This window comes from Symphodus melops (assembly GCF_947650265.1).
Source record: "Symphodus melops genome assembly, chromosome: 3".
Classification (NCBI taxonomy): Eukaryota; Metazoa; Chordata; class Actinopteri; order Labriformes; family Labridae; genus Symphodus; species Symphodus melops.
In genome coordinates, this window is record NC_136693.1 from 1,437,102 (window position 1) to 1,457,437 (window position 20,336).

Genomic DNA, 20,336 nt, shown 5'->3' on the forward strand with positions numbered 1-20,336 from the left:
GTTTGACTCTCAGGATAGGGTCGTTGGTAACACCCAGACATTTAGGGATTGACCAAAAACATCACTGAAAATATGTACTTTATCAGCGGTGGTCTTGACCAGAGTCAGGAGAGTGAGATCTGGGAATTACATGCAGGAAAGGAGACACAGGTCGGACTTGAACCGGGGGCCCCGGTAAAGGACTGTAGGCCCTATGGGGTACAACTAATCACTAGGCCATATCTGGCTCCACAAAGCTTCACATGTGGTGCCCAGAGTACTGATCATCTGGGCTTAATAAACAGTAAACATGAACATCACAAGGTTAAAAGACTCACGTGAGAACTATTGGATCGTCGGTGTAAACCTTGACGGGATCTCTCTGCAGGTTGAACTCTGAGATGGATCAGTGTGAGAACAAAGAGGAGGACGCCTGTCCTCCTAAAACCACCCTGCATGAGGAACATGAAGCTCAGAAGTGAAATTGTGATCTAACACTGTCTGTGACTTTTCCCCATGTTAGATGGAAGCTCTTATTTCTACTATAAACTCTGTTTGTGTGTTAAAGCCCAGAGCAGCAAAACACACCAGACCCTCCTGGACCTGGACCTGGACCTGCAGCTAGCTGTGTGTCCCTGAAGAGTGCTCGGTCTATTAGTCCTCCACCAGATTTTAAACAACCAGAGAAAGAGTAAGTCCCTCTTCCGTTACAACATCAACCCTCAGAGAGTTTCCTGCTGTCATTGCAAAGTTTGCACATTGTTGGCCTCTACTCTGGTCCAGGCTCCAACCAGTTGCCTGCCTTGCCTGTTGACAAGCAACCTCTCTGGAGACAGTTTGATCAGATATAATCATTTATCAAGTTGGAACTTCTTTATTCATCTCTTTAACATTTTGACAGGATGCAGCAGCAGAACCCAGACAGTCCTGAACCGAGCCATGTGTCCCTGAAAAGTGACCGGTCTATGGCTCAACCTCTTAGCTTTGACAACAAAGGGTAAGTATTAAAGAACTGACTGATGTTTGTTATAATCTGACTCAGCTGAGGAAAGAACATCAACATGTTTACGTCTTTGGAAAAGCTCCTTCCATTAACAACAACAGCAGATGACTTGAGTTTATGTTAGCCTGGGCTAACTTCAAAGACAGAACCTACTGGATTAAAGCTTATACTAGTGATCATGGATAAATTATTGAGTGAGCAGGTTAACAATATTTGAGCACCAGAGATGATCCGATCCCATGCAGTATCAACGCAATTTTGAACACCATTTTGCCTGCAGGGTCGGCTAAAACCATTTTGGCCTTTTGAACGTAAACCATCAGAGCTGAAATATTGAGTTTGAGTCTCAGGATAGGGTGTCTGGCCAAATAGAAACATTTGAAAGGTCTGGTACTTTGGTAAGGTCTGGAAATATTTTAATTAACCATTTTTGAGATTTCAATGAGGAAATCCCCCAAACTTGATGTTTTCCCCACAGAGTCCAGCAGATAGACGAGGAGGTTCTTGGCGATCAATCCACCCAGCGACATCCCGTAGACCTGGACTCCATAATAATGGTGTGTACATGTCATGTAATAGCTGAAATAGTAACTAAATGTACGTAGCCATTATCAAACCAGAGTGATAATGTGGAGCGACACTTTAAAGTGGTTTGAGACGGAGACCAACAAGGGAGCTGATTCAGTTTGTGAAGGACTAGACAAAGACACGGGGAAAGGTACTTTGTGGTACCAGGGACCTGGATCTGTCCATATGGTATGCTTATAGATGAACTGATAGATGGATGGATGGCTTCTCACATTTTCCAGAGATCTTCAGACTGACACATTTATCACTATGCACCATCATTTAACCTCCAATTAAACATTAACAATCTGTTCCAGCTGCTTGAGGAGAGCATCGTCACTTTTGTAAAGAACGAGCTGAAGAGAGTTAAGAGGGTTCTGTCGTCGAAGGACCCGGGATGCTTACAGAGTATGGACGAGGAGGAGGAGCTGGTCAGCGATGAAGACGAGCAGAGGAGGGTCAGCAGAGAGGCTTTTCTAAAGATCACGCTGCAGTTCCTGAGGAGAATGAAGCAGGAGGAACTCGCCGACTGCCTGCAGAGCAGTAAGTGCTCTCTCACAGGTTTAGCATGATTTAAAAAGAAGTTTAAGACATCAAGGTACAAAGGTTTATGTGTTTAAATTCTGCTGTAAATATACTGAACACATCTGCATCAGAACACCAATAACTTAAATTATACTTAGCACACATAGACAAAACCTGGGCCTTGTCGATAGCCCAACTATTTCTACGACCTGTTTTTAGATCATTTTTCATTCATTCAGAAAAATGCTGCTAGCTTGAGAGCGAGCAGAAGAAAGCGTGCACGCCTGCATACTCACTTCTCCGTGCAAAACTGAAGCTTCTCATGGCTTCGTTTTAAATGTGTAAATGTACTAATGTGCAGACTCTATGCTGCACTTCTATCAATAATGGAACATCGAGTATAACTTTTCAAAACGGGAGGCGTAGTCGTGTTTGGGTCTGTCAGCTTGCATGGATAAATTGAGCAGATATTAGAGATTAAAGTTGTTTGTTACAAAAACTAAATTAATTTAGATCGGGAAATTTGATTTGAATAAAATCTTAATATTAAAATTAACCCCAAATGCTTCTTTAAAGTATGTAGATCCCCTGCACCACCATCCCTCCCCACCCCCTGCGGTTACTCCAACGCCCAGGTATCTAGTCATTCTGTGGGAAACGCTGAAATGTTGAGACTCTGCTGAGGATGCACTTACTTATTCCTCGTTTGTTTATTTAGGAACTCGGATTGAAGGAATTGCAGATTGCAGACATAAACTGAAGTCTAACCTGAAGGAGAAGTTTCAGTGTGTGTTTGAGGGGGTCGCTAAAGCAGGAAACCCAACCCTTCTGAACCAGATCTACACAGAGCTCTTCATCACAGAGGGAGGGACTGGAGAGGTCAATGATGAACACGAGGTCACACAGATAGAAACAACATCCAGGAAAAAGAACCACCCAGAAACTACCATCACACATGTGGACATTTTTAAGCCCTCACCTGAACGAGAAGAACCAATCAGAACAGTGATGACAAATGGAGTTGCTGGGATTGGGAAGACAGTGTTAACACAGAAGTTCACCCTGGACTGGGCTGAAGACAAAGCCAACCAGGACATCCAGTTCACATTTCCATTCACCTTCAGAGAGCTGAACGTGCTGAAAGAACAAAAGTACAGCTTGGTGGAACTTGTTCATCACTTTTTTAACGAAACAAAAGAAGATGGAATCTGCAGGTTTGAAGATTTTAAGGTCTTGTTCATCTTTGACGGTCTGGACGAGTGTCGACTTCCACTGGACTTTAAAAACAACCAGACCCTGACTGATGTCACTGAGTCCACCTCAGTGGATGTGCTGCTGACAAACCTCATCAGGGGGAATCTGCTTCCCTCTGCTCGCCTCTGGATAACCACACGACCTGCAGCAGCCAATCAGATCCCTCCTGAGTGCGTTGACAGGGTGACAGAGATCAGAGGGTTTAATGACCCACAGAAGGAGGAGTACTTCAGAAAGAGATTCAGAGACCAGGAGCAGGCCAGCACAATTACCACCCACATCAAGAAATCCAGAAGCCTCTACATTATGTGCCACATCCCGGTCTTCTGCTGGATCACTGCTACAGTTCTGGAGGATTCACTGAAGACATCAGAGCCAGGAGAGCTGCCCAAGACCCTGACTGAGATGTACATTCACTTCCTGGTGGTTCAGTCCAAACTGAAGAACATCAAGTATGATGGAGGAGCTGAGACAGATCCACACTGGAGTCCAGAGAGCAGGAAGATGATTGAGTCTCTGGGAAAACTGGCTTTCGAGCAGCTGCAGAAAGGAAACCTGATCTTCTATGAGTCAGACCTGACAGAGTGTGGCATCGATATCAGAGCAGCCTCGGTGTACTCAGGAGTGTTCACACAGATCTTTAAAGAGGAGAGAGGACTGTACCAGGACAAGGTGTTCTGCTTCATTCACCTCAGCATTCAAGAGTTTCTGGCTGCTCTTCATGTCCATCTGACCTTCACCACCTCTGGTGTTAATCTTCTGTCAGAAAATCAGACATCATCCCGGTTGTCTCAGTTCTTTGTTGACAAATCAAAAAGTTTCTACCAGAGTGCCGTTGACAAAACCTTGGAAAGTCCCAATGGACACCTGGATTTGTTCCTCCGCTTCCTCCTCGGTCTTTCAGTAGAGACAAATCAGAAACATCTCAAATTTCAGCTTACAAAGACAGGGCATGGCTTACAGGTCCAGAGGAAAACAGTTCAATACATCAAGACAAAGATCAGTGATAATTTGTCTCTGGAGAAAAGCATCAATCTGTTCCATTGTCTGAATGAACTGAATGACAGTTCTTTAGTGGAGGAGATCCAAGAGTACTCGAGATCAAGAAGTCTCGCAACAGATGAACTAAGTCATGCTCAGTGGTCAGCCCTGTTGTTCATCTTACTGTCACCAGAAAGAGACCTGGATGTGTTTGACCTGAAGAAATACTCTGCTTCAGAAAAGACTTTTTTCAAGCTGCTGCCTGTGGTCAAAGCCTCCAACAAAGCGCTGTATGTGCAAACATAACTCTCCACATCAAATGCATTTTGTTTTTGTCAAGCAACAATGTCATTTACCATGTACTTTCTGTTTCCTGATCATATTAAGTCTGAGTAGCTGTGACCTGACAGAAAGAAGTTGTGTGGCCCTGTCTTCAGTTATCAGCTCCCAGTCATCTAACTTGAGAGAGCTGGACCTGAGTAACAACAGCCTGCAGGATTCAGGGGTGAAGATACTCTCAGAGGGACTAAAAACTCCAAATTGCAAACTAGCTGTACTCAGGTAAATGTTTAAAATTTTGAAATGATAAACTAGATATGTATGTTAATTATTGAAGAGACCTTCTGAAAATTTGTTTCAGGTTCAATGGTTGCAAACTGTCTCGTAAAAGCTGCAAGGAACTGTCTACAGTTCTCAGCTCTCAGACATCTACTCTGAGACAGCTGGATCTGAGTTTCAACAACCTGCAGGATTCAGGAATAAAAATACTCTCAGCAGGACTAAGGAGTCAAAACTGTAAATTGGAAACTCTCAGGTCAGGGGTCATCTTTTAGTTCATTTTTATCAAACATCTTCTTGTTTGACATGTTTTATATCTAAATTAACTGACTGACGATCCTTTCTCAGATTGAGGGACTGCAAATTGTCTGCAACAAGCTGTGCAGTTATGTCCTTAGTTCTTAGCTCCCAGTCCTCTAGGCTGAAAGAGCTGGACCTGGATAGCAACGACCTGCTGGATTCAGGAGTGGAGCTGCTGTCTGCTGGGCTAGAGAGTCTAAACTGTAAACTGGAAACACTAAGGTTAGGGTTCAACTGGTTGAAAGAGCAACCGATGCAAATTTCATCAGGGAAAAATGGAAAGGATTTGTTAACTATTACGCAAACATTTTGTCATACAATATGTATATGAATATACATTTATTTAGAGCAAACTGACATAATTGTATGATTCCCTAAATAACTAACTATCTGTTTGTGCGCATGTGTATTTATTTAGACTGTCAAGCTGTCTTATCTCAGAAGAAGGATGTTCATCTCTGGCTTCAGCTCTGAGCTCCAACCCCTCCCATCTGAGAAAGTTGGACCTGAGCTATAATCATCCAACAGCATCAGGAGTGAAGCTGCTGTCTGCTGGACTGGAGGATCCGCACTGGAAACTAGACACCCTCAGGTATGGACATAAGGCGAGGCACGGCAACATACATTTTTTATGCACTGGCCAATTTTAAGATTTCAGGCTAATTCACCCCCTGAACATGTACTCTTTCAAACTACCATAAAGAAAAATTCCAAATAACACATTTGTGTGTATATTTTAATACGTTTTGTCTGATCGCGGTGTTTGATTTCTTTGTAACTGCTTCTCTCTTATGCCTGTCATGACTGATATTTCTGTAAAGCTCTCTCTCCTGCACAACGCTATGTAACCTAAATAAGGACACCTTTCTACCAGCAACCAATTGTGAAAGTTTAAATGGAGGTTTAATGCAAAGAACGTAATCTCAGTGGCTTGTGTTGGTTTCTGATAATGTGATTCATTCCGACGCATCACATGGTATACTTTGACACTTCCTTGTTTAGCTTCCGTAGGAACTTTTAAAATAAAATCTCTATTCACCTGTCGTGTCTCGCCTTTAAGAGAGACAAAAGCTGCTTTCAAACAGTTTCTCTGTTTGTCTGACTAACCAGTGTTCTGTACTTTACATTGAATGGTAGATAAAGAACAACCATAGTTGTATGAGGCTGTTTGTGACATTGTTTCTGCTTCCAGGGTGGACTATGGTGGACTGCAGAGACTTAAACCTGATATCAGAAAGTGTAAGTACTGTATGTCAAAGACTATTACATTGTCAGATACACATGTATTTTCTTTTTTCTTCCTTTTGCTAATGCAAATGGACTGTATTGACTACATGCAGCTGTTTCAATAAATAGACTAAACCAAGCCATGGTCCTCTACTATTGCATATGGGTCCAAAGGTAATGCCTCCAACTCTCTCCTTTTATATCCGGGGGCTTTAAAGCCCCTCATATATGTGGGTTCTTATCACACAATGAAACCCTTAGAGGATGAGCAGGACCCTGATGCTAAGCTAGTTCCTTAGCATGAAAAAGGTGTTTCCTATGATAGACTCTGAATATTGCTTTGAAGAAGCAGATGGGACTAGTAGCTCCGCCATGTCAGCGGTTGGCAGCAACAGTTACAAGCATTACAGCCACCTGGATTGTGGTGTGCGCACTGCAGTGTGAGTGCCTCCATTTAGATGTAACTTTTTGTATAACTGCCTGCACTGAAACATGCACTTACAGTATGTACTTTATCTATACATGACTGATCTGGATAAGGCCCTTGCCATAGGACTACTTCAAACTGGAGTACTGATGGAAACACAGCATCAACAATTATTTTTCCTCACAGATTGTTCTGATTTATTGATCTATCTCTCCGTCAGATGCCTGTGAACTGGAAGTGGACACAAACACACTGAGCAGAAACCTCACAGTGTCTGCTGACAAAAGGACGGTGACATATACGAAGGAGGATCAGCCTTATCCTGATCATCTGAACAGATTAAAATCTCTTCAGGTGTTTTGTACAAATGCTTTAACGGGTTGCTGTTACTGGGAATGTGAATGTACAGGAAAGGTTAGTGTTTCAGTGGCTTACAGAAGAAAGGACAGCAGAGGAGTTATTGATTTACAGTTTGGGGGTTGTGATCAGTCCTGGAGTGTGAGAAGATCTAGACATGGTTATAAAGTCTATCACAATGGTGTTGAAACAGGCCTCTCATATGCCTCTTCCTCAGAAAGAGTAGCAGTGTACTTGGACCATCCTGCTGGCACTTTGTCATTTTACGTAGTCGACGCTGACACGCTGGTGCACCTCCGCACCTTCAAAACCAAATTCACTGAACCTCTTTATGCTGGGTTTGCTTTTTTGGACCATTATCGTGTCCATCATTCCTCAGTGTCTTTGTGCTCTCTGTAGGTCTAAGAGTCTCAGATGTTCTGCTGGCTGACAGTAAACTTTGCTTTCCTAATGATGTAATGACCGTCTGTCTCAAACTCAGACACATTGAATTCATAAAGCAATGTCTTCCTGTCAGTATTTATTTAGACAAGCCTCCACCTGCTGTCTTTCAGCTGTCAAATGCATCAAGAATGAGGAATGTCTCTAAATAAGGATTTACATCATTGTACCTACAGCGGCCAGCAGACTCCCCCCATCCACCCCAAAAACACACACAATCATTCTCTCACCTCGTTGGGAACAATATTGAACCCCAGTCCCTGTTCCCACCCTGAGTTAGGCAATGAGAGCTCAAATGAGGTGCTTTTACACTGGCTCAGAGCTCAAAGTGATATCAGCCTCTGAATTATAAATATCATTTTAATCCATCCAAAGAACTGCAGCAAATCTTTTTCCTTTCGGAAATCTAATAACTGGTTAATCAACCAATTTTTCTAACATTACTTGTTGAGCATTTTTGGTATTTTTTAACTTAACGTGTTTTTTGTTTTTGTTTTTTTTTACAAACTCTTCATAGGTGTTGTCCCACTGTCTCCTTCTATGACGTCTTCTTCTTTTCATGTTTGACCTTTTTTCTCTGTGAAGCACTTGAGTCAACCTCTGTTGTTTGTAAATGTTTGGTGTAAATAAAGTTGACCTGATGTGTTTCTGAACATCAGACTCTTCTCCAGCGTTCAGCCCAAAGCTCAGAGTCTATCGTCGACTCAGCCATGCAGATGTTCACTCAGACATCAAAACCTTTGGTGTCATATTGTTACATTTCCATTTTCATAAATGTCATTCATTTTTAAGGACCTCTTTGAGTTTGACCTCTGTTAACTTTAATCAATTAAATGTCATCAGAACTATTCCTTCAAATTTTTTAAACATCCTTTAAGACAGTGATGGCTCCTTTTCTCTGTGTAATTAAAGATGACTCATCAAAGTTAAAGTGCTTTAAATATCTGCATCAGCACTTTTACCACACATGTCGCACCTACACATTCACTGATGGTAGAGGCTGCTGTGTAAAGTGACCATCAGAAGTAACTAATCCACTCATACACTGTGGGAGCAACTTGAGGTCAAGTGTCTTGCCCAAGGACACATCGGACATGTTGATGTGACACAGAACTTCAAACTCACAAAGGACATTTCCTGAACAATCATCTCTATGTTTTATTGTGAAAAACATTCAGGAAGCAGTATGTGTACACTGTGGCAACATGTACTTAAGTAAAGCATATGATTTATTTCTCTGGTTTAAAGGGATTTGTTAAAGCTAGAAAACGTGGAGTATTTCCATCCTTGTCTTTAAGTATTTTAACATTTATGTGAACGATGTGATATTTGACATAAAATTACAGGTATAACAATAAAAGGTGCATCTTATAATAAAACATTCACAATGTGAACTCATTTCAGTCGTTAAGTCAAACAGAAAACACATTCTGCTTTTATAAAGCTTCAGAGCAAAAAGCCTGGTTTGTTTTCAAAGTCACATCGTCTCTTGTTGCCGTGACGTCCGACCTGCCAGGAGCGTCCGTCTGTCTGTCCCAACATCTTAATCCACGATCACATCTACCAGTCCAAAGATCAACAGCTGTCAGATGTGTGAACACCCGACAGTCAATGATGAGCTCATAATCTTTTCTGCAGCGCCACCCTCAGGAGTCTTTTCTTTTTTTTAACCTCTGTCGATGAGGCTCCAGCTACGTCCCACTTCAGGGGCTCCATCCTTCAGGGCCGAGTGTCGGTAACTGTTCCATTTCAAACCCTCCTTTAAATGTGTCCTTCTCACCAAACCACTCGGGATCCTTCAGGTAAATCCTCATTGGCCCAACACATCCCAAGGTTCACGCCAATTCAAACAGCTGACTCCCAAAAGGCAAAGAAAAACACTTTTAAATGTGATTAGTTGATTTGAACTCAGTGAAATAGCAATCTAAGCGATAAAACAAAAGGGGGGGTTGATTCTAATTACCACGAGGTTGGAATTAAAAACAATACTTCACTTTGGTCATTTTACAAAAGGATGGTCCACTGTTTCCTGGGCAAGAGAAGGTTTTAAAGGAAGCATTGACCCACACTTCCTTAACTTTTAGAGAACTCAAACAGCTCTTATCATGGCCGCCACTTAAATAATTCTGGGGTTAAGGTAAAAAAGACAATGAAAAGAGATAGACGGGACAATCCAGATGCCCTCCAATTCTCTAACCCCCCCCCCCCCCAGAGATGGGCGGCGCACCAACCTATCAGTCCCAAGGAAACAGAGAGGGGGGAGAGACAACATAGAACACAACACAGCCCATGAAAGTATAGTTTTTAATGAGAACAAACAGCAGACTGATGGTCAAGTTTAGATCATTATTCTGTGTCAATTTATATTCACTGTGAAGCTATGAGCAAACGTGTGATAACATTTGCATGATACAGGCTGATGCAACTTGTGCCAGGTGCAGCATTGGAGGCAGAAACGATACATACACGCTTTTCATGCACACAAACTTCATGTCGATTCCTGTCGAAGCAAGTAAAAAAAACATCCTGGATTGTGTCCCAGGTCAGACCGGTTCTGACCTCGCCCCGCTGTCTTATTAGATTGAACTTTGATCAGATTCCCAAAACGGTCATGACTGACGAGGCAGAATGAGCTTCATCTTTTCTCGCAGCGTTCGATCGACACATTGAAGTGGAAACTGTCCTTAAGTCGTCCTGAGGCGAGATCAGGTAAGAGTCGGTGAATGTTTGAATAACAGGATCAATTTATGCACATTTTGTCTGATTGTTTACAATGTTTATTTGTTGATTCTTCAGACTTTAATAGTGGATTCTAATTCTTAAATGTTTCTATCTGTGTTACATGAGAGAGTTAAAAGGGTGATTTCCATGAACCGCTGTAAAATTAGTTTCTAAGGAAAACAAACGTCTAAAAAGTGTTTTTAGATCACAGTCAGTCATTCTCTGAAACTACGAGCTAGCGTGTGCTAAAAGTAGAACGCTAAAACAACGATGGAAGTCACAGGCCAATGCAGCTCACATCAAGGAACTTTTTTCTCTGCTGCGCTCCTCCCGACCTCCATACATCTTCCCTCTCTCTTCCTCCCTCTCTCTCCTATCTCCTCCTTTGACAAATTAAATTCAACTAGCACACTTTTTCCCTTTTTAGAGTTTGTGCAGTGTGGGTTTGTGTCAGCTTCCTCCTGCAGTCCAAAGAAACACACCTGTGACTGTTGACTTTTCATGCACACAAACTTCATGTCGATTCCTGTCGAAGCAAGTTAAAAAAAAACACCTGGGATTGTGTCCCAGGTCAGACCGGTTCCAACCACGCCCCGCTGTCTTATTAGATTTGAACTTTGATCAGATTCCCAAAACTGTCATGACTGACGAGGCAGAATGAGCTTCGTCTCTTCTCGCAGCGTTCGATCGACATATTGAAGTGGAAACTGTCCTTAAGCCTTGAGGAGGTGCATTCGAGCAAACGCAGGTAGTATTGTACAGGAATATGTTAACACAACTCAGATTGGTGTCATGCTTTCTTATTTTTTAAATCCACAAAGGTGCAGGAACAGGAAGAATATTCCAAGTAGTGTTGTGGTTTAGACCACACTAACTGAGACCAAGACAGAAATGCTCCGAGACAAGACCAAGACCACGGCAGGACGAGACCATAAAATAAATGAAAAATCATCATCTTGTGTGCAAGGGGCGTGTCACTCACTTAGTGTATCACCGGAGAGGTGGTGGCTGTAACCATAAAAAAATCTTCATAAAAATCTTTGTGATCACTCTAATGACAAGGAAAAATAGACATCAACTGGTGGCCGACTGGCCATATCCCCCCCCCCCACCCACAGCTACCCATCTGGCCCCCCGAAACCTAATCAATTCAGTTTGATAAACAGTAAATGTGAATATAAAATAAGAACGTCAAAAAGTCGCCTCAGAATAATTTAAGAAATTACATTTTCCGTCTGACACCAACTTTTTCACATCGGGCTTGACAACTTTCAGGCTTATGTAAAAAAATATGAGAGAGGGGACTAAGAACTATTGTGCCATGTGTGTAAACCTTGTTGTAGTCTCTCTGCAGGTTGAACTCTGAGATGGATCAGTGTGAGAATGAAGAGGAGGACGCCCGTCCTTCTAAAACCACCCTGCATGAGGAACATGAAGCTCAGAGGTGAAATGGTGATCTAACACTGTCTGTGACTTTTCCTCATGTTAGATGGAAGCTCTTATTTCTACTATAAGCTCTGTTTGTGTGTTAAAGCCCAGAGCAGCAAAACACACCAAAATCTCCTGGACCTGGACCTGGACCTGGACCTGGAGATGCAGCTAGCTGTGTGTCCCTGAAGAGTTCTCGGTCTATTAGTCCTCGACCAGATTTTAAACAACCAGAGAAAGAGTAAATCCCTCTTCCGTTACAGTTTGCAGTTTGATCAGATATAATCATTTATCAAGTTGGAACTTCTTTATTCATCTCTTTAACATTTTGACAGGATGCAGGAGCAGAACCCAGACAGTCCTGAACCGAGCCATGTGTCCCTGAAAAGTGACCGGTCTATGGCTCAACCTCTTAGCTTTGACATCAAAGGGTAAGTATTAAAGAACTGACTGATGGTTGTTATAATCTGACTCAGCTGAGGAAAGAACATCAACATGTTTATGTCTTTGGAAAAGCTCCTTCCATTAACAACAACAACAGATGACTTGAGTTTATGTTAGCCTGGGCTAACTTCAAAGACAGAACCTGCTGGATTAAAGTTTATGCTAGTGATCATGGATAGATTATTGAGTGAGCAGGTTAACAATTAATGTAGATATTTAACATTTTGCATGAATGCAGGGTCGGTTAAAACCATTCTGGCTTTTTGAATGTAAACACAACTTTCGGGGCTTGCTCTGGCGACCCCTAAAACCTGGCACACTAGGTGACTGCCTAAATCGTCTAAGCCGAGAGCTGGCCCTTCCTGGATGATTTATTATCATCAGGGCAGGGTTGAAGTGGACATATGAATAGTGGGTGTTCTAAGACTACTGTAGTACATGAGAACCCACAAAACAAATGAAAACAAAACAGTAGACTAACAGAACATCATAAAGATTTAGTGGAGGACTGATGCATAGAAAACATCTGCTTCTTCTCTGATTCAACAACTATGCCTGCAGCCAGTACTTTGCATTTATAAGTCCAGGTGCTACTGAAGATCAGTGAGAAGGTCTTTGAGCAATGTTGAAACATGTTCCTCCTTTACCATTGTGGATAGGCCAAGTTTATATAAAATACTGTTCTGTTTTGGTTATGTGGGCTCTACGCCTGCAAGCTCAGCTTTCTCTAGCTTTCTCTAATGACCAGAGAGTGCTGTCTGTGTCACTTCAGCAAGTTCAAACTACTTTGTCCAGGACCAAGCCGACCATATCCCTCCACGTGTCGCTAGATCCTGCTCTGTGCAGCTTGCCCCTGTTCTCACAGACTTTTTAACATGTCGCTGGAACGCCGCACTGTTCCGAGGTGTTTCAAGGAATCAACCATTTTACCTGTAGCTAAAAAGTCACGGGTTACCGGTCATAATGACTGCAGACCTATTGCACTTACCTCAGTGCTAATGACTTGTCTGGAGCGGCTTGTGCTTGACGACGTTGTCAGATTCCCAGCTCCTTGGATCCCCTGCAGTTCCCTTACAGGAAAAACAGATCAGTTGATGCCCTGAACACTGTGTATGAACACTTAGGTCATCTGCTGCCAGTCTTTTTGTTCCTCTTCTCTCAGGCAGACGGTATCGCACCATTAAACGCACTTCATCCCGTCTTGCTAACAGCTTCTTTCTATGCGCTGTACACAGCCTGAGCAAACACGTTTGACTTACGGTATGTTTCTCATGTGGCTCTACTGTCTCTGTTCTTTTCCTTATTTTTATTGTCTTTTTTTTTTTTTTTTACTTTTTGTCTTACGTCCTTGTGTAGTTGTACTGTTTTAACTCTTGCACATGCTTTCCAATGTGTTTTTTTCGAATGGCAATGAACTGAACTGAACTAAAAATATACTGGACCTTTTGTGTTTTCTTCAAAAGCTTCAATTAAACTTTTCGGGAAATGGCATTGGGAAAGTTACTTTGTGGCTACAGGGACCTGAATTTCACCATATGGCAGGCTTTGGGATCAATCTTCTGCTCAAAGATGATGTATTCAATTTGTGCCTGAAAACCCAATGGGCTGCTTTTCCATGTTGTTTCGACTTTGTACTCTGGCTCAGTCTCTTTGACCAGCGTGCTCATATCCAGAGAAATAAGTCAACTTAAATGGTAAAACCAGTTTTGAGTCGGAAAATTTGACCCAAAACTGAGTTTCACTCTCTTGTGCAGTTGTAAACACCAATGAATGTCTGGTCAAATAGAAACATTTGAAAGGTCTGGTACTTGATCACTTCAGAAATATTTCAATTAACCATTTTTCAGATTTCAATGAGGAAATCCCCCAAACTTGATGTTTTCTCCACAGAGTCCAGCAGATAGACGAGGAGGTTCTTGGCGATCAGTCCACCCAGCGACATCACGTAGACCTGGACTCCATAATAATGGTGTGTACATGTCATGTAATAGTTGTGTACCTTTACACAGCTAAAAAAGAGTGATAATGTGGAATTTTAAGGACATGTCATGTTTATGACTAAGCCAAGGCATCATGGGGAGTTGTTGTTTTTTTTAACAAAAGAAACTTTATAGTTGTTTGAGACGAAGACCAACAAGGGAGCTCTTTCGGTTTATGAAAGACTTGGTCCTGGAAAATGTTTTCCTGCATATTATTAAAAGCTTTGTGTGCTCCATGTATTCATTTGATAAGAGTAACCCTTGATGTGAGATGCTCTATCAAACAGGTAAGAAAAAGTGACATAAAGTGAGTTGAGTTGTGTTTTCCTAAGGATTAAAAGTTCATTCATTCAACGGTTAAAGGCATTACTTTGATTTATAAACAATTGACATATTGATGGATGGATGGAATTAACATACTGACAGATGAACTGACTGACTGACTGACTGACAGACAGATAGATTGATGAATGGACGGATAAATACATGGATGATTCAACCTCCAATTAAACATTCAATTTAACAATCTGTTCCAGCTGCTTGAGGAGAGCATCGTCACTTTTGTAAAGAACGAGCTGAAGAGAGTTAAGAGGGTTCTGTCGTCAAAGCACCCGGGATGCTTACAGAGTATGGACGAGGAGGAGGAGCTGTTCAGCGATGAAGACGAGCAGAGGAGGGTCAGTAGAGAGGCTTTTCTGAAGATCACGCTGCAGTTCCTGAGGAGAATGAAGCAGGAGGAACTCGCCGACTGCCTGCAGAGCAGTAAGTGCTCTCTCACAGCTTTAGCATGATTTAAAAAGAAGTTTAAGAGATCAAGCTATGAAGGTTTACTTGTTTAAATTCTGCTGTAAATACACTGAACACATCTGTATCAAAGTCTATCTTACTCCAATGAGTTTAATTATACTTACCAGTGTTTCCCACACATAGATGATACCAGGGCCAACTAAATAGCACAAGTATATTTACCACCTGTTTTTGTTTAATTTTTCATTCATTCAGAAAATTACTGCATGTGCAAGAGAGCGAGAAAGAGTGAGCAGGAGACTTTGTGTAAAACTGAACCTTCTCATGGCTTCATTTTAAATAAATATATATAAATATACAAATATATGAAAACCTAATATTAAAATAAACCCCAAGATAAGAGCAAAAAAACCCAAACATTTTTAAAGTATGTTGAGCTCCTGCACCACCATCCCTTCCAACGCCCAGGTATCTAGTCATTCTGTGGCAAACGCTGCTTATACTGAAGAAAAAAATTTTGAGACACTGCTGAGGATTCACTTACTCATTCCTTGTTTGTTTAGGAACTGGGACTAGAATTTTTGCAGATTGCAGACATAAACTGAAGTCTAACCTGAAGGAGAAGTTTCAGTGTGTGTTTGAGGGGGTCGCTAAAGCAGGAAACCCAACCCTTCTGAACCAGATCTACACAGAGCTCTTCATCACAGAGGGAGGGACTGGAGAGGTCAATGATGAACACGAGGTCACACAGATAGAAACAACATCCAGGAAAAAGAACCACCCAGAAACTACCATCACACATGTGGACATTTTTAAGCCCTCACCTGGACGAGAAGAACCAATCAGAACAGTGATGACAAATGGAGTTGCTGGGATTGGGAAGACAGTGTTAACACAGAAGTTCACCCTGGACTGGGCTGAAGACAAAGCCAACCAGGACATCCAGTTCACATTTCCATTCACCTTCAGAGAGCTGAATGTGCTGAAAGAACAAAAGTACAGCTTGGTGGAACTTGTTCATCACTTTTTTAACGAAACAAAAGAAGATGGAATCTGCAGGTTTGAAGATTTTAAGGTCTTGTTCATCTTTGACGGTCTGGACGAGTGTCGACTTCCTCTGGACTTTAAAAACAACCAGACCCTGACTGATGTCACTGAGTCCACCTCAGTGGATGTGCTGCTGACAAACCTCATCAGGGGGAAACTGCTTCCCTCTGCTTGTCTCTGGATAACCACACGACCTGCTGCATCCAATCAGATCCCTCCTGAGTGTGTTGACAGGGTGACAGAGATCAGAGGGTTTAATGACCCACAGAAGGAGGAGTACTTTCGGAAGAGATTCAGAGATGAAAAGCAGGCCAGCACAATCACCACCCACATCAAGAAATCCAGAAGCCTCTACATTATGTGCCACATCCCGGTCTTCTGCTGGATCACTGCTACAGTTCTGGAGGATTCACTGAAGACATCAGAGCCAGGAGAGCTGCCCAAGACCCTGACTGAGATGTACATTCACTTCCTGGTGGTTCAGTCCAAACTGAAGAACATCAAGTATGATGGAGGAGCTGAGACAGATCCACACTGGAGTCCAGAGAGCAGGAAGATGATTGAGTCTCTGGGAAAACTGGCTTTTGAGCAGCTGCAGAAAGGAAACCTGATCTTCTATGAGTCAGACCTGACAGAGTGTGGCATCGATATCAGAGCAGCCTCGGTGTGCTCAGGAGTGTTCACACAGATCTTTAAAGAGGAGAGAGGACTGTACCAGGACAAGGTGTTCTGCTTCATTCACCTCAGCATTCAAGAGTTTCTGGCTGCTCTTCATGTCCATCTGACCTTCACCACCTCTGGTGTTAATCTTTTGTCAGAAGATCAGACATCATCCCGGTTGTCTCAGTTCTTTGTAGACAAATCAAGAAGTTTCTACCAGAGTGCCGTCGACAAAACCTTGGAAAGTCCCAATGGACACCTGGATTTGTTCCTCCGCTTCCTCCTCGGTCTTTCAGTAGAGACAAATCAGAAACATCTCAAATTTCAGCTTACAGAGATAGGGCATGTTCAAAAGGAAACAGTTCAATACATCAAGATGAAGATCAGTGATGATTTATCTCTGGAGAAAAGCATCAATCTGTTCCATTGTCTGAATGAACTGAATGACAGTTCTTTAGTGGAGGAGATCCAAGAGCACCTGAGATCAGACCTTCTCCAGGATAAGCGACTAAGTCATGCTCAGTGGTCAGCCCTGTTGTTCATCTTACTGTCACCAGAAAGAGACCAGGACGTGTTTGACCTGGAGAAATACTCTGCTTCAGAGGAGAATCTCCTGAAGCTGCTGCCTGTGGTCAAAGCCTCCAACAAAGCGCTGTATGTGTATTCATAACTCTCCACATCAAATGCATTTTGTTTTTATTCGTCAAGCAATGGTGTAATTTACCATGTACTTTTTATGTTTCCTGGTCATTTTTTAAGTCTGAGTAGCTGTGACCTGACAGAAATAAGCTGTGTGGCCCTGTCTTCAGTTATCAGCTCATCTAACTTGAGAGAGCTGGACCTGAGTAACAACAGCCTGCAGGATTCAGGGGTGAAGATACTCTCAGAGGGACTAAAAACTCCAAATTGCAAACTAACTGTACTCAGGTAAATGTTTAAAATTTTGAAATGATAAACTAGATATGTATGTTGATTATTGAAGAGACCTTCTGAAAATTTGTTTCAGGTTCAATGGTTGCAAACTGTCTCGTAAAAGCTGCGAGGACCTGTCTACAGTTCTCAGCTCTCAGACATGTACTCTGAGAGAGCTGGATCTGAGTTTCAACTACCTGCAGGATACAGGAGTGAAGATACTCTCAGTAGGACTAAGGAGTCAAAACTGTAAATTGGAAACTCTCAGGTCAGGGGTCATCTTTTAGTTCATTTTTATCAAACATCTTCTTGTCTGACATGTTTTATATCTAAATTAACTGACTGACGATCCTTTCTCAGATTGAGGGACTGCAAATTGTCTGCAAGAAGCTGTACAGCTATGTCTTCAGTTCTTAGCTCCCAGTCCTCTAGGCTGAAAGAGCTGGACCTGGATAGCAATGACCTGCTGGATTCAGGAGTGGAGCTGCTGTCTGATGGACTGGAAAGTCTAAACTGTAAACTGGAAACACTAAGGTTAGGGTTCAATTGGTTTAAAGAGCAATCGATGCAAATTTCATCAGGGAAAAATGGAAAGAATTTGTTAACTATTACGCAAACATTTTGTATATGAATATACATTTATTTAGAGCAAACTGACATAATTGTTTGATTCCCTAAATAACTAACTATCTGTTTGTGCACATGTGTATTTATTTAGACTGTCAAGCTGTCTTATCTCAGAAAAAGGATGTTCATCTCTGGCTTCAGCTCTGAGCTCCAACCCCTCCCATCTGAGAAAGTTGGACCTGAGCTATAATCAAGCATCAGAGTCAGGAGTGAAGCTGCTGTCTGCTGGACTGGAGAATCCACTCTGGAAACTCGACAGCCTCAGGTATGGACTTAAGGCGAGGCACGGCAACATACATTTTTTATGCACTGGTCAATTTTAAGATTTTGGGCTAATTCACCCCCTGAACATGTACTCTTTCAAACTACCATAAAGAAAAATTCCAAATAACACATTTGTGTGTATATTTTAATACGTTTTGTCTGATCGCGGTGTTTGATTTCTTTGTAACTGCTTCTCTCTTATGCCTGTCATGACTGATATTTCTGTAAAGCTCTCTCTCCTGCACAACGCTATGTAACCTAAATAAGGACACTTCCTTTCTACCAGCAACCAATTGTGAAAGTTTAAATGGAGGTTTAATGCAAAGAACGTAATCTCATTGGCTTGTGTTGGTTTCTGATAATGTGATTCATTCCGACGCATCACATGGTATACTTTGACACTTCCTTGTTTAGCTTCCGTAGGAACTTTTAAAATAAAATCTCTATTCACCTGTCGTGTCTCGCCTTTAAGAGAGACAAAAGCTGCTTTCAAACAGTTTCTCTGTTTGTCTGACTAACCAGTGTTCTGTACTTTACATTGAATGTTAGATAAAGAACAAGCATAGAACAACCATAGTTGTATGAGGCTGTTTGTGACATTGTTTCTGCTTCCAGGGTGGACTATGGTGGACTGCAGAGACTTAACCCTGATATCAGAAAGTGTAAGTACTGTATGTCAAAGACTATTACATTGTCAGATACACATGTATTTTCTTTTTTCTTCCTTTTGCTAATGCAAATGGACTGTATTGACTACATGCAGCTGTTTCAATAAATAGACTAAACCAAGCCATGGTCCTCTACTATTGCATATGGGTCCAAAGGTAATGCCTCCAACTCTCTCCTTTTATATCCGGGGGCTTTAAAGCCCCTCATATATGTGGGTTCTTATCACACAATGAAACCCTTAGAGGATGAGCAGGACCCTGATGCTAAGCTAGTTCCTTAGCATGAAAAAGGTGTTTCCTATGATAGACTCTGAATATTGCTTTGAAGAAGCAGATGGGACTAGTAGCTCCGCCATGTCAGCGGTTGGCAGCAACAGTTACAAGCATTACAGCCACCTGGATTGTGGTGTGTGCACTGCAGTGTGAGTGCCTCCATTTAGATGTAACTTTTTGTATAACTGCCTGCACTGAAACATGCACTTACAGTATGTACTTTATCTATACATGACTGATCTGGATAAGGCCCTTGCCATAGGACTACTTCAAACTGGAGTACTGATGGAAACACAGCATCAACAATTATTTTTCCTCAAAGATTGTTCTGATTTATTGATCTATCTCTCTGTCAGATGCCTGTGAACTGGAAGTGGACACAAACACACTGAGCAGAAACCTCACAGTGTCTGCTGACAAAAGGACGGTGACATATACGAAGGAGGATCAGCCTTATCCTGATCATCTGAACAGATTAAAATCTCTTCAGGTGTTTTGTACAAATGCTTTAACGGGTTGCTGTTACTGGGAATGTGAATGTACAGGAAAGGTTAGTGTTTCAGTGGCTTACAGAAGAAAGGACAGCAGAGGAGTTATTGATTTACAGTTTGGGGGTTGTGATCAGTCCTGGAGTGTGAGAAGATCTAGACATGGTTATAAAGTCTATCACAATGGTGTTGAAACAGGCCTCTCATATGCCTCTTCCTCAGAAAGAGTAGCAGTGTACTTGGACCATCCTGCTGGCACTTTGTCATTTTACGTAGTCGACGCTGACACACTGGTGCACCTCCGCACCTTCAAAACCAAATTCACGGAACCTCTTTATGCTGGGTTTGCTTTTTTGGACCATTATCGTGTCCATCATTCCTCAGTGTCTTTGTGCTCTCTGTAGGTCTAAGAGTCTCAGATGTTCTGCTGGCTGACAGTAAACTTTGCTTTCCTAATGA

At 42.0% G+C, this 20,336-nt stretch overlaps 1 protein-coding gene across 1 annotated transcript; it reads left to right on the forward strand.

Annotated features, from left to right (window-relative positions):
- Nucleotides 1–587: 587 nt before the first annotated feature.
- On the forward strand, nt 588–20,312 carry LOC306821758 (uncharacterized protein; the record flags this gene model as incomplete). The annotated part of the gene is made up of 22 exons (XM_079340332.1): nt 588–670; nt 881–976; nt 1,461–1,539; nt 1,867–2,092; nt 2,793–4,599; nt 4,697–4,870; nt 4,950–5,123; nt 5,216–5,389; nt 5,586–5,759; nt 6,360–6,406; nt 7,042–7,516; nt 11,695–11,784; nt 11,875–12,009; nt 12,104–12,199; nt 14,103–14,181; nt 14,728–14,953; nt 16,804–17,299; nt 17,405–17,572; nt 17,652–17,825; nt 17,918–18,091; nt 18,276–18,449; nt 20,282–20,312. Exons 2-22 carry the CDS (start codon nt 882–884, stop codon nt 20,310–20,312), a joined length of 5,268 nt encoding a protein of 1,755 aa, XP_079196458.1. The 5' UTR covers nt 588–670; nt 881.
- Between the last annotated feature and the right edge of the window lie 24 nt (nt 20,313–20,336).